General features: G+C 48.9%; 1 protein-coding gene across 3 annotated transcripts in view; it reads left to right on the top strand.

Annotated features, from left to right (window-relative positions):
- The window catches only part of EVC2 (EvC ciliary complex subunit 2), a 148398-nt gene extending 134624 nt beyond the window's left edge, over window positions 1-13774 (top strand). The window contains exons 18-21 of one of the 3 annotated variants that reach the window (XM_008017936.3): window positions 341-428; window positions 6753-6949; window positions 10305-10406; window positions 12699-13774. In XM_008017936.3, the coding sequence (XP_008016127.3) occupies window positions 341-428; window positions 6753-6949; window positions 10305-10406; window positions 12699-12966 (655 nt within the window). In that variant the 3' untranslated portion in view covers window positions 12967-13774. The remainder of the gene's footprint in view (window positions 1-340; window positions 429-6752; window positions 6950-10304; window positions 10407-12698) is intronic. The other 2 variants (XM_008017932.3, XM_073012516.1) reach the window with 2 other exon arrangements.
- The last annotated feature ends 249 nt before the right edge of the window (window positions 13775-14023 follow it).

Here is a 14023-nt window from a genome sequence, read left to right as displayed (position 1 = left end):
ATGAGGACTGATGCAGAGTTTTCAAAGCAGCATCACAGAGATCACCCTGTAAAGCTGTAGGAAAGTCTCCTTATAGCTCCCATGAAACTTTTCACTTTGAGGAGCCTTCCTCCTGGGGAACCCTCCTTGACACGTTATTTGCAAATTAACCTAGGCAAGAAAAAGAAGGCAGTCTTTCTGGCCATCTCTTTCTGTGGACATATTTTTAAAATCATGTGGCTCAGACGTGTGCTGCTTTGTTATTTAAATAACTACATGATCTCATAGTATCACTTTGTAACATCCCATAGTATTACTTTATAACAAAAGCTAACTCACGTATATTTCATTTTCACTCCAGTTTGAGAGAGGAGCAACAGAACAGTGTCGTGCTAGAAGACTTGTTGGAAAATATGGAGGCAGACACCTTCGCAACCCTGTGCAGCCAGGTGAGAACGCACTGGCCAGGTCTGAGGCCGCCCCTTGCCAGCATGTCATTTCATGTTTTTCTCAGAATCCACATTTCCTCACCTCCAGGATGGTGATGAAAAACCAGCCTTGGAACCTGCAGAGCAGATGTGTGCAGAGCCTCTGGCATGGGCCCAGCACACAGAGGACGCTCAATCAGTGCTAATGGCAGCAACCACAACCGTAATCATGTGTTCCCCGGTCATGTCTTTTCTGTGATTTGGCAGGCACCCAAATGTTCTCCTTCTTCTCAGTCTTTAACTAAGTTTAATATACAAAAAGTAGGTTCTACCAGGAACAAAGTGGGTAAGAGAAAACTGGGCCAGAGCCATCAATCAGTGAGACTGCACCCCATGCTACAACTCTGCGTTGAGATCAGCCAGCCTTTCTCATCCTTGGCCAGAGCTGCAGACTCACCTCCCTTCCTGATACAGAGCCCTGAGGCTGTGCACTGAGCCTTATGCAGTCATGTACCTGTCTGCCTGCTACCATTCAGGTTTTATACACATCCTGCGATGGGTTTCCTGTGCTTCTGGTGTCTGTAAGTAGCAGGAAATATGACTTCAGACGGTGGTGAATGCGAGCCACATGCCTCTGGAGAGGTGCTTGCTGATGCAGTGATATCAGGGTCATGTGCTGCGATTCTTTCCACAGTTCCTTCTCACAGTTCCAGCTGCCATAACTTTCAGAGCAAGGAGGTAAGAGGTCAGAGAACTGCCACCACGCCTGTTCTTTCTCATCAAGGAAGCAAATGCCTCCAAGTCCCTGCAGCAGATTCCCCTCACAACCTGAGAGCTGACCCGTGGGCCCTGTTCGCTGCAGGGGAGGTGCGAGTCACTTACTCTCCAGCCTCTGAGAAGGGAGTCAGCAGGGAGGAGGAGTTGGGGCACTTTTACGTGTCCAGCTGGCTGCATCCACAGGCACACCCAGCTTCCCAAATGGATTCGTTTCCTATCACTGCTGTCTGACCACAAACAGCAGCTTATCACAGCTACAAACTTACCTTAATGTTCTGTAGGTCAGAAATCCAACATGGGTTTCTCCAGGCTAAAATCAAGCTGTTGGCATTTTGCCTGCCTTTCAGAAGCTTTAGGGGGAGAGTCTGTTTCCTGCTCACTCAAGTAATTGGCGGGGTTCAGCCCATGGTGGTTGTAGGACTGAGGTCCTTATTTCTCTGCTGGCTGCCAGCCAGGGGATATTCCTGGCTTCTGGTGGCACCTACATTCCTTGGGTCATGGCCTCCTTTCTTCATCTTCAAAGCCAGCAAGCATCCTCATCACATCTCTCGCTGACCTAACACAGCAGGGAGGGTCTCTGCTTTTAAGGACCCACGTGGTGATTATGTTGGAACCACCTGGATAATCTAAGATAACCACTTTCCCATCCTATCTCAAGGCCCCTAACCTTATTCCCACTTGCAAAGTACCCTTCGCCTCGTAAGATGACATCTTCGCAGGTCCCAGGATGGGACCATGGACATTTTGGGGAGGGGTCATTATTCTGTTGACTGTACCAAACAAGCTGCCAATGTTAACACTGGAGTGACAGTGTCCAAACAGGGCAGGGGAGGAGCTGGTGTTTCCTGAACACTGCCATACCCTGAGTATTGTCCTAGGCACTTCTGTCTGTTATTCATTTAATCCTTACAGAAAGATGGGAAACAGGCAGGATTCCCCTGTTTTATGAATAAAGGGACTGAGGCACAGAGGTGGTGAGGGCAGGAGGACTCACCACTGCTCGTGGCGGGCTTGGGATTCAGCCCAGCGTGGTGCCGCACAGATTCGGCTCTTCCTGACCAGCTCTGAAGGGTCTGAAGCAGATGACCACTCCAGCCTGTGTCTCTGTGTAACTGGGCCATCTCCCACTCTCAACTTTGATTCCCCCGCCGTTTTCTTTGTTACTTTGAGACTTCACAGAAAGCCGGCGTCACCAGTGGAATTTCACCCAGGTTCATTTCTAGATTGTGGGCCCTTTTAAATTGTGAACTCTGTATGTATCTCAGTCTGTTTCTGCTACTATACAAAATTCCTAGACTGGATAATTTATAAAGAATAGAAATTCTTTATCAATTTTCTCACAGTTCTGGAGGCTGGAAAGTCCGAGATCGAGGCATCTGCAGATGCAGTGTCTGGTGAGAACTGCTGTCTGCTTCCAAGATGGTACCTTGTGCTGCGTCCTCTGGAGGACAGCAAAGCTGTGTCCTTATGTGGCAGAGGGAATGGGAAGGTAAAAAGGGCTAAGCTAGTTCCCTGGAGCCCTTTCATAAGACACTAATCCCATTCTTGAGGACAGAGCCCTCATGACCTCATCACCTTCAGAAGGCCCCGCTTCCTAATAAAGTGGCTTTTGGGGTTAAGTTTCAACATGAGTTTTGGAAGAGACACAAATGTTCAAACAATAGCATTCTGCTGAAGAATTGGCTCTATGAGGAATAAATGCTGCCAGACCGGAAGCTCTGGGCAGCAGGGAGCAGGTAAGCTCGTTGTTTTTCTCCGTCCCCAACTTAGTGCTTTGTATAGTCTGCCCAATAATATCTACTCAGCTGCATTTCTTTCTTCCCAACTCCTGTATAATAAAAAGAGTCCTCCAGAGAAACAAAACTGATAGGATGCGTCCCTGTAGAGAAAGAGATTTATTGAAGGAATTGGCTCCCATGATTGTGGAAGCTGGTGTGTCCAAATTCTGCAGGGTTGACCTGCAGGCTGGAGACTCAGGAAGGAGGTGCAATTAGAATCCCAAGGCCATCTGCTGAAAGGATTATCTTCTGCTCAGGGCTGGTCAGCCTTTTTGTTCTCTCCAGGCCTTCAGCTGATGGGCTGAGGCCAGCCACATTATGGCAGGCAATTGACTTTCCTCAGAGTCCACCAATGTAAATGTTAATCTCATCCCAAAACGCCCCCATAGAAACAGCAAGAGGAATGCTTAACTGAGCATCTGGGCACAGTGGCCCAGCCAAATGGACACATAAAATGAACCAGCACATCCAGTCTGGAAGATGGCCACTTCACTCCCAGCTCATCGCAGGTCTGCAAAAGAAATAGGTACTAAATGAACTCTGAAACAAAAGGGCCGCCACACAGGATTCAAGCACACCAGGCCCTGCATGACTCAGTACTTGAAGTTTTCTCCGGAGAAAAGGCTTGTAGATTTTATCACATACCCTAAGGCATCCCTGTGTCATAAAAAAGGCCAGCAACAATGCTCATGGAAGCCATATTTTGCCATTTTCTTTTTGTACCAGAGAAAAGAATCATCAGGGAAGCTTAGTCCTCCATTTCTCTCCTTGTCCTTCTTCCTCCTGCTGCTCCTTCATTCTGAGGGGACGAGCAGGGAGAAAGTAGGGAGAGAGGCTGTCCACTGGCCACTCCGAGCCTCTCTGTCACCCTCCTCTGCCTAGAGAGCTGTGTCCCTGTGTTGCCTTATGGTCCGTTGCTTTAATTTTATTTGTTTATTTTAATTAGGGAACAGGTGGTTTTTGGTTACATGGATAAGTTCTTCATTGGTGATTTCTGAGATTTTGGTGCACCCACCACCCAAGCAGTGTGCATTGTACCAATGTGTAGTGTTTTTTTGTTTTTTGTTTTTATGTGTGTGTGTGATAGAGTCTCACTCTGTCACCCAGGCTGGAGTGCAGTGGCATGATCTCAGCTCACTACAACCTCCACCTCCCTGGTTCAAGCGATTCCCCTGCCTCAGCCTCCTGAGTAGCCAGGATTACAGGCACATGCCATCACGCTCGGCTAATTGTTTTGTATTTTTAGTAGAGACAGGGTTTCACCACGTTGGCCATACTGGTCTCAAACTCCTGACCTCAGGCAGTCCACCCGCCTCGGCCTCCCAAAGTGCTGGGATTACAGGTGTGAGCCACCACACCCAGCCCAGTGTGTAGTCTTTCATCCCTCACCCCCCCTCATTCTTCCCCCTGAGTCCCCAAAGTCCATTATATCATTCTTATGCCTTTGCATCCTGATAGCTTAGCTCCTGCTCGTAAGTGAGAACATACAATATGTGGTTTTCCATTCCTGAGTGACTTCACTTAGAATAATGGCCTCCAGCTCCATCCAAGTTGCTGCAAAGGCCATTATTTCATTCCGTGTTATGGCTGAGTAGTATTCCGTGGTGTATATGTACCACATTTTCTTTATCCACTTATTGATCGATGGACACTTGGGTTGGTTCCATTATGTTTGCAGTTGCGAATCGTGCTGCTATAAACATGTATGTCCGTGCGTCTTTTTCATATAATGACTTCTTTTCCTTGGGTATGTACCCAGCAGTGGGATTGCTGGATCGAATGGTAGTTCTACTTTTAGTTCTTTAAGGAACCTTCATACTGTTTTCCATAGTGGTTGAACTAGTTTACATCCCTGCCAGCAGTGTAAAAGTGTTTCGTTTGTGGTCCATTTCTGTCTGTAGATAGTGGCATCCCATTCAAAGCTCATGACCCATGTGGATGCTTTTTGTGTCACCAATTTTAGTAAGACTTGACCCTGTGAATTGACTTGTCTGGAGGATTACTGATCGGGGACCACTGGAACTGGAAGGGCTGTGACAATGGGCTGACCTGTCCCTACATTGACTGGTGGGATCCCAGCTATAAAGGTTTAGACCCCTGCCTCAGGAAGAGGTGAATCTGCAGGGTGTTTATGAAGTCACTGTTTATCCATCTTGTATCCAACAGATGTCTGTTGGTCACTCTTTCTGTCCCAGGAACTGGGTTAAGTGCTAGGGACAGAGAAGTGTGTGTCACTGACTTCATCCTAAGAGCCTAGTTCCAGAGGCACACTAGAAATGGGACAGTTACAGCAGAGTTGGTTAAAACCAATGCGAGATCAGAGGAGGGACACCTGACCCAGAAGATGGGGCTGGGGAAGACTCATGTAGAGTCCAAAAGAATGGGCTGGAGAGAGACAGAGAGTAGCCTGGGAGAAATATACCCCAGCCTGAAGGAAGCTCATGTGTAAGGGCTTAGTGGCCTGGGCGAGCAGGATGGTCAGGGAAGAACGAGTAGTTCAGTGTGACAGTGCTGGGAGGCCATGGATGGGAAGTGTCAGGACGTGGAAGGAGCTTTGGTATTTGGAACAGCACCCTTCCCCGTGCCTTCACTGAAAGCACTTACCAAGGTCATAGTGACCCCATGTTTCCAAGTGGTCGAGTCCCTGTCTTTGTTTCTCCTGACCTCTCTGTGGTCTCTGATCCCCCAGCCCACCCTTCTGAACACATTCTTTCCTTGGCTTCTGGCACCTGGACTCGTTCCCTCCCACCGCTGGCTGCCGCTGCACAGGCACCTTGCTGGACACTGCTCCTTCTCATGGCCTTTGTGTGTTGGATGCCTGATAGCTCTGTCTTTGGGTCTCTTTTCCTCTCCAGCTATCCAAAGTGCTGGGATTACAGATGTGAGCCACCATGCCTGGCCAAAGCTGCTAATTTTGAAATTATTTTAGATTCACAAGAAGTTACAAAGCTAGTATAGAGAGTTTCAGGGCCCTGCTCCCCATTTTCACTCAGTTTCCCCCAATGGTTCGTGTCAGACAGGATCAGAACCAGGAAGTTGACATCGATGTAAAATGTACGTATAGTTCTCTGTCATTTTATCCTGTGTACATTCATGTAACCAGCAGCACCATCATCAAGACACAGAGCTGTCAACCACCACAAAGGCCACCCTGGGCTGCCCCTTTAAGGCCACACCCACCTCCCCTGCCCCACCCGTGGCATCCACTGCCGCTCTCCAGCTCCAAGTCTCACCACGCCCCAGTGGTTCCATGCATGGAGTCACGCAGCACGAGACCTTTGGAGACCGGCTGTTTCCACTGGACATAATGCCTCTGGGATCCTTCCAGTTCTTTCTTCTGACTGCGGAGTGGTATCCTGTGGCATGGGTATAGCACGGTGTCTTTAATTGTCCACTGGTTTAGGAACACTTCCGTCGTTTCCAGAGTCCGCACTGCTCTCCTGGTGCCTAATGGCCTCACGGAATGTGAGGAGCGGGAGGAGAAAGTACCTTCGTTTTGAATCACCCTGCTGCAGGGCTTTTGCTGTGGGGATTTGGGCACTGCCCCAGTGACTTGAGGGCAGTTGGACGGGATGGATGGAGGCTTTAGAAGGGTCCTGCGGAGCCAAGGTTGCTGACCAAATAGGTGTTTTTCTGACAGCTCTGAAAGTTCGGGAACATGTTTTCCAGACTAAGCTACTGAAATATTTATCACTGCAGGACAGAATGTCCTCAGAATGTGATAAATTAAAAATGGTGGTTCAAGTTGAGAGGCGGCCGGGATCTGAGCTCCCTCCGTTGTTTCCTGTAGGAGCTGAGACTGGCATCGTACCTGGCGAGGATGGCTGTGGTGCCCGGGGCCACGCTTCGCCGGCTCCTGAGTGTGGTGCTGCCCACGGCCTCACAGCCTCAGCTGCTGGCCCTGCTGGATTCTGGTAGCGAGCGACATCCGGACCACGCGGCTGAGGGCGATGGTGGAGCGGAGCAGGCCGACGTGGGCAGGCGGAGGTGAGTGCCGTGGAGGGGCTGCCTCCCGGGGCACGTCGCTGTCCCGAAGGGTCCCCGTGAGTCCTCGAGGTCATGGGAGGCCCATGTATTTTGCCCATACTTCCTAATTTTGTCACCAATTTATTTTTTAAATAGAATCTTAATAAGTTTACCCACAGCCATAAATATTTCATGCATGCCCATTAAAGAAAATGTAAAACATGCATAAACAAGGAAGAAGAGAAAGAAATATCCATGGTTTTACCACCTGGAAAAATGACTGTTAGCATCCTGTTACATTTCTTCCTCCAGAATGTGTTTCTCTGCAAGTGTGGGAGCATGTGTTTGTGTGTTGGTACCTGTGTGTGTGTGTTGTGCCTGTAAATATGTGTATTTGTTTGTCGAGTGTGGAGTGCACACACTGTGGATACAGCCTTGCTACATTCTGCATTTCAGAATCTTATAGCAGAAGCGATTTTGCTCCTTACCTTTTAACGCTCATGCAAACATCCCCCTATATAATTCTTATCCCATCACTAGATTATATTTCCTCCTAGTGTTATTAATTTAAATTTTATTCTTTCAACGTAATTGACACTGGCACAGGTGGATATTATTTTTACTGGCTCCTCATGCTAAGGGGTGCAGCATAGAGCATGTAACTGTCATTCTGTCACTGGACATTCAGTTTGGGCCCATTTTTTCCTTAATTATGGGTAACTCTGCATGGACAGTCTCCTTTAAGATGGGGCCCCACGTGTGAATTTGGTCAGTAAAGGTTCTCTATGGGGAAAGGCAGGAAGGGGTGTGGAGTAAGGCGGGTTTAGGGGGCTGCCAGCAGTGCCCCTTGAGAATGAAGTAGGTGGGGAATGAGGCTGCAAGGAAAGCCATGGCCAGGATGAAAATGTTGAGCACCAGGCTGCAGAGCTCACAGCCTCAGCAAGGATGCAGAGGAGGCTGGGAGGGCATCTGGGAGCCCGAGAGCCTGCTGAACTGTCATGATTGTGTAGATAGCATTTGTCCTCAGAAAAGGGGTAATGTTTTCCTTATCAGAGATACTTTTTATCACAGTATCTGACTCAAAAAGCCAAGAAGCACTGCAGAGGGTGAATAGAGTCTGGGGTGAGGGGGAGGGTGGGAAAGAGGGAACAACAGCCGCAGGTGTGGGCAGGAGGCTACAGGGGTGAGGAGCCTTCCTAGTGGCTTTGGGGCCTAGCATGGTCAGGAAGTGGGATGTGGACCGCAGTTAGAGGGCTGGGTTTAGTCTAGTCAGAGGGCTGGGTGTGGGTGTGGTCAGAGGGCTGGGTGTGGAAATGGTCAGATGACTGGGTGTAGGCTGGTCAGAGAACTGGCTGTGGGTGTGGACAGAGTGCTAAGTGTAGTCAGGTCGAGGGTTGGGTGTGGGCGTGGTCAGAGGGCTGGGTATGGCCGTGGTCAGAGGGCTGGGTGTGGGTGTGGTCAGAGGGCTGGCTGTGGGCGTGGTCAGAGGGCTGGCTGTGGGCTGAGGTCAGAGGGCTGGGTTTGGGCATGGTCAGGGGCCTGAGGTCAGAAGGCTGGCTGGGTGTTAGGGGCCAGAGGTCTGGTTGTGGGTGTAGTCAGAGGGCTGGGTGTGGGCTGGTCAGAGGAACAAGAGGGAGCCATAGGGAGGCCACCTCTGCCAAACTGAGTGTCCAGTGACAGGATGACAGTTACATGCTCTATGCTACGCTCCTCCATGGAATATTAGGAGCCAATCGTATTAATATTATTAATAATATTAAAAATAAAACCAGGTTTTACAGCCTGGTTTTCCCAGTGCACTGTTTGCCTGCCTGCACAGACATGTAGGTGGCAAGTATTCAAGGAGGTGACTCTGGAGTAGGAACGTGTGTGGCTGCAGGGAGGCCACTTCTGCCTGCCTGCCACCCCTGTGGACCTTGTTTTTGGTGCTTCCCCTGCAGCCAGCTTAGTTTGGGAGGCCGGTGGGGAGAGATGGACAGGCCAAGCTGGGACGAGGCCAGAGGGCTTGAGGTCAGTGTCACCATGGGCATGAGCATGGCCTTTCTTTGCCCAGCCTCATGGCCAGGCAGCATGGATGACTCTGGAGTCCCAAGGCACTAACCCAGTCTCTGAGGGCAAGGCATACACTATTCTTGTGTCCCCAGCACCTGGCATCTGGCCATTACATCAGTTACGAGTCTTGGGTTTCAAGCAATAGGAACTGAATAGTTAATCCAAGCAAGAGTGGGTTGTATTGAGGGCCATGTCAGAATCCAGGAAAGAGCCAGTGCTCAGGCCCCAGCAAGGGCAGGGCCCGGGAAGCACTCGGGGCGTCCTCTCTGGGGTGCTGCCTTCAGAGACCGCCCTTCTCTGCTCCAGGAGTTAGACTCCTGGGAGACAGCCTGCCTGGCCCAGTGTGGGAGAGGCTCCATCTCCACCACCAGCTGGGCAGGTGTGAGCCGCCAAGGCAGGGGAATGAGTCTAGCACTTCCTTTATAGACTTGACGCCTCCCGCTCTCCCGGGCAACACTGTCCAATGCCCTCTGCTTCAGTCTAGGACCACACACCTTCGTGGCTTTAGGGCTCCCTGCCTAGCCCACCTTCCAGGCTTCCCCTGTGCTTTCCCAAGTTCTGTATTCATATATGCATAAGACACTTGTGGAGCTCCCACTGTGTCCTCTGTCTTAGGTACTAGGGTTCCGTGGAGGGTAAGCAACAAAGCCCTGCGTGCGTAGAGCATTCATCCCAGTGTGGGAGGCAGCCAGTATGTAAGTCAGCGCACAGATCCCATTCCTTCATGAGTGCCCCAAGGGCCCTTTGCTCAAATGTCTCCCCCAATCCCAGTCAGCCTTCTTCTGTCTGTGATCCCCTAGACTTGGCCCCTTGAGGGCAGAGGTTGCATCTTGATGAGGCTGGAAAAGGTGTTTGATGGATGTGCAGTGAATGAGTGAAAGAACAAATGGCGAATGCTTTGGGGATGCAGGAGTCCTAGTGGCAATCAAAGGTGGCATTGAGAGATGGGTAGGTTTACTCATGACTTAAAGATTCTATTCTTTTTTTTTTTTGAGATGGCGTTTCGCTCTGTTGCCCAGGCTAGAGTGCAATGGCACAATCTCAGCTCACTGCAACCTCTGCCTCCTGGGTTCAAGCAATTCTCCCTGCCTCAGCCTCCTGAGTAGCTGGGGTTACAGGTACCCACTACCACACCCAGCTAATTTTTGTAGTTTTTAGTAGAGACTGAGTTTCACCATGTTGGCCAGGCTGGTCTTGGACTCCTGACCTCAGGTGATCCGCCCACCTCAGCCTCCCAAAGTGCTGGGATTACAGGCGTGTGCCACCACACCTGGCCAAAGATTCTATTCTTTTTGAAACTATAAGACTCGCTTTTTGCCTGCAGGAAACACCAGAGTTGGTGGCAAGCCTTTGACAGCAAACTGCGAGGAGATCTGATAAGCAGAGGATTAGAAAAGATGCTGTGGGCCCGCAAGAGAAAGCAGAGGTAATGATGGGCCGCTGCCCATGTGGCCGGGGAGCGGGTGAGCTAAGCTGCTTGTGGGCCGGGCTGGGGAGGCAGGAGATGACAAGGAAAAGGAGGTTGCTGCAAACAGACAAAGATTTTATGACCCTGAAGACCACAAATCTTTATTCAGTGGGCTGAGTTTAGAAGCTGAAGATGAGCTTGTGGCTAGCAGTGAGAGAATGTTCTCAATATTTATTAACATTTAAATTACTGTATTTATTTTAGCTAATGGCTATCTTTAATGGATATAATTAGAAGAATTCCTTATAGCTACTGTTCACAAAGCCCTTTCATGTCTTGCTGCATTGAGCCTTCCAGACAGTGGGGATGATAAAATGGAAGCTCAGGGAAGTCACAACAAGAGGCTCCAGGCCAGCAGCTGGTAAACAGTGGCCATGAGATCTGGGGCTGCCTCACTGCCCCCTTTATTTCCTTAAACTTCCAGCCTTGCGCTTTTTACCTTCACCCCAATGCCTTTTTCCTTAGTTGTAGCTATCACACACCTAGAGAACAGAAGGAAGTGAGGGGCAGAGTAGTCTTAAATTGCTGCAAAGTGTTGACCAGTGTCTCCTGTGATTCCAGCTAGGGAAGATGTAGAAACAAAAAGCAACATCAGGTAGATTCACAGGCGGTTAAACAGTGATATCAGTGTGTGCGTGGTCTTAAATTGCTGCAAAGTGTTGACCAGTGTCTCCTGTGATTCCAGCTAGCGAAGATGTAGAAACAAAAAGCAACATCACATAGATTCACAGGGGGTTAAACAGTGATGTCAGTGTGTACTCTGGAAACAGTAGCTGTTCAAGGGACGTGTCTACCTCAGTCCTGCCCCTTCCACAATTTCTCAGAGCTCAGTTGAAGGCGCTGAGACCAAGCTTCATGGATTGTTCGTGATAAAAAGCTTGGAACCATTAGTAGCCTAGTCATCATAATATAGTCTTAGATAAGTTAGATCAGGATATTGGCCAAGAGAAGTACATGCAGTCCTAGATAAAGAAAATTAAATTCGTTTTATAGAACTCTAAAATATTCCATTAGGGACATTCCTAGGCTGCACTAATAGAAGTAGAGTGGATACAGATCAAGAGACACGATGGTCCCACTGTCCTGGCTCCCTCTGTGGGCCTTTGCTCTGCCTAGAGGCACCATGGATCCATGGTTGAGAGACGGAGCTGGCTTTGAATCCTTGTGCAGACTTACTAGCTACAAGGGCAGTAATTAGTGGTGATGGCGATGGAGCGGAATCTACCACATGCCTTCTGGGAGGATCAGCAAGCCTGCAGTGACATGGAGCAGGTGCATCCCCAGTGACATGGCCTTGTCCTGGCCTGCTTGGGCAGAGAGCGAGTGCTGTGGCTTTCAGGATGTATAGGGCTCTTGGTGGTGGTCACCATCATTATCAAGAGCAGCCTGGGAGTCAGGGGTTGGACTGCCCATGGCCAGGATTCCAGCAACCTTTTTATGGAACATTCTCAAAGTGTGCCACAGTCTACTATGGCAAACACATTTTGCCTGACTTCTAACTGTTGCTTTGTAACCAGGTTTCACCAGCCTGCTTTTAGGGTGAGGCCCATAGGTGTACTCATGAATGTTTAACAATTGGCTGGTGGGGAGGCGGGCAGTGGTTTCTGATTGGTAGCATTTGCCAATGTCCATGGTGTAGGTATTCCCACCATGGCTGATCTGATGTCACACTAACAACATGACGACAGTGGGATTGCAAAACCCCTGAAAATGGTCCAGGTGTGGTGGCTCACGCGTGTAGTCCCAGCACTTTAAGAGGCCGAGGTGGACGGATCATGAGGTCAAGAAATCAAGACCATCCTGACCAACATGGTGAAACCTCGTCTCTATTAAAAAAAAAAATACAAAAATTAGCTGGGCATGGTGGCACGCACGGATAGTCCCAGTTACTTAGGAGGCTGAGGCAGGAGAATCACTTGAACCCAGGAGGCGGAGGTTGCAATGAGCCAAGGTTGCACCATTGCACTGCAGCTGGGCAACAAGAACGAAACTCCATCTCAAACAAAACAAAACAAAAAACTCCTGAAAATGGAATGGTCATGAGCCAGGAAGAGCTGACTACAGTGCACCGCTGTTACAGGCTTCAGCTAATTCTACAGCAATCTGGTGACCAAGGGGGAAAATAACCTTTCCTTAAAATGGCACTGGGTTGGGGAATTCAGGACCCAAAGAGAGATTCTTCTGGAGAACTCAGAACACTCCAGAGGGTACATTGCCAAAAATGTTGAATTTGATCTTTTGTTCTTTTAGCATATTAAAGAAGACGTGTCTTCCTCTCAGAGAGAGGATGATATTCTCTGGAAAAGGAAGTTGGCCACACCTGTCACTGGAGCCCATTGGCGAACTGGCCCCTGTACCCATTGTCGGGGCAGAAACCATTGATGTATTAAACACAGGAGAGAAGCTCTTTATATTCAGAAATCCAAAGGAGCCAGAGATTTCACTGCATGTTCCTCCCAGGAAAAAGAAGAACTTTCTGAATGCCAAAAAGGCCACGAGGGCCTTGGGCATGGACTAGCCCCAGGGAAAGCCCCGTGGGAGCATCTGAAGACAGAAGGGATTATTTTCTCCTGCCCGCCAGTGTTGTCTGTTTATAATGTACAACTCACACATGTAAATTGCACATGCAGAAGGCACAGAGCCCCCAACGCATGCAGACTTTCACGGACTCGGTTTAATCTTGTCTCATGAATTTCCAGATGGCCCACTCTCCTCCATATCACAAGGACATAAACACTCCTTCCTTTTAGCCACACCTCCCCAGGGCCCTGGAGGAGACCCCCACCCTGCGATCCACACCCCATCCTCCGCTGCATAAGGTATGGACTGTGTGGTGACAGCCAGATTCTCTGCTCTTACGTTTTGTATTTGTTACGTATTCTATTTTTATAAAGGGAACTTAAAAAAATAAATATGTTTTGCACAAAGCTCTTCATAACAAAACCCATGTTTGCTTTATGTAGCAAGCATTTATTTGTAATTATGTGTTGCGTTTTGTTCCCTGTGTGGTGTTCAATAGAGAGATTCACCCTCCATCACTCCAGTTGCCAAAACGTACCAGCCCCTGGGGTCTACCGTCACCAATTCAAATCAGGGTTATTTTCCCATTTTACAAATGAGGAAATTCAATGGCATAGAAAACTGACGTGAATTTTACAAGATCATAAAGCTCGTAAATAGCAAAATCAGGATTCATACTTTATGGCCCCCAAACCTTATCCTTTCTCCTGGCCTTGATCCATGGACACATAACAGCCCTCATGCAGTTACCTATAAACAGACTCCATACAAGTGCTTGTGTTCTATCAAGTGCTTGTGTAAGTGCTAACCCTTCTCATCTACATAGCAGTGCGTGAGGCTGGTGATGGGTCACTGGGGCTGGGCCACATCATAGTATCAGCCAGGCAAATAATACAATTACAGTGGGTATTTTCTGACAGTAGGGGATGATTAGGATGAGAGTCCTCTCACCAGCAAGGGAAAAAAGGGATGATTGATAAAAAAATCACATCTTTCACATGAGAGTTGCTGCTAGACCTTTCCAACAACTTTAACCTACTTTCTAATGGTCACTA

The sequence above is a fragment of the Chlorocebus sabaeus genome, chromosome 27 (genome assembly GCF_047675955.1).
Source record: "Chlorocebus sabaeus isolate Y175 chromosome 27, mChlSab1.0.hap1, whole genome shotgun sequence".
NCBI lineage: Eukaryota > Metazoa > Chordata > Mammalia > Primates > Cercopithecidae > Chlorocebus > Chlorocebus sabaeus.
The sequence above is the reverse complement of the archived record's forward strand: the minus strand, read 5'-3'. Positions and strand labels throughout refer to the sequence as shown.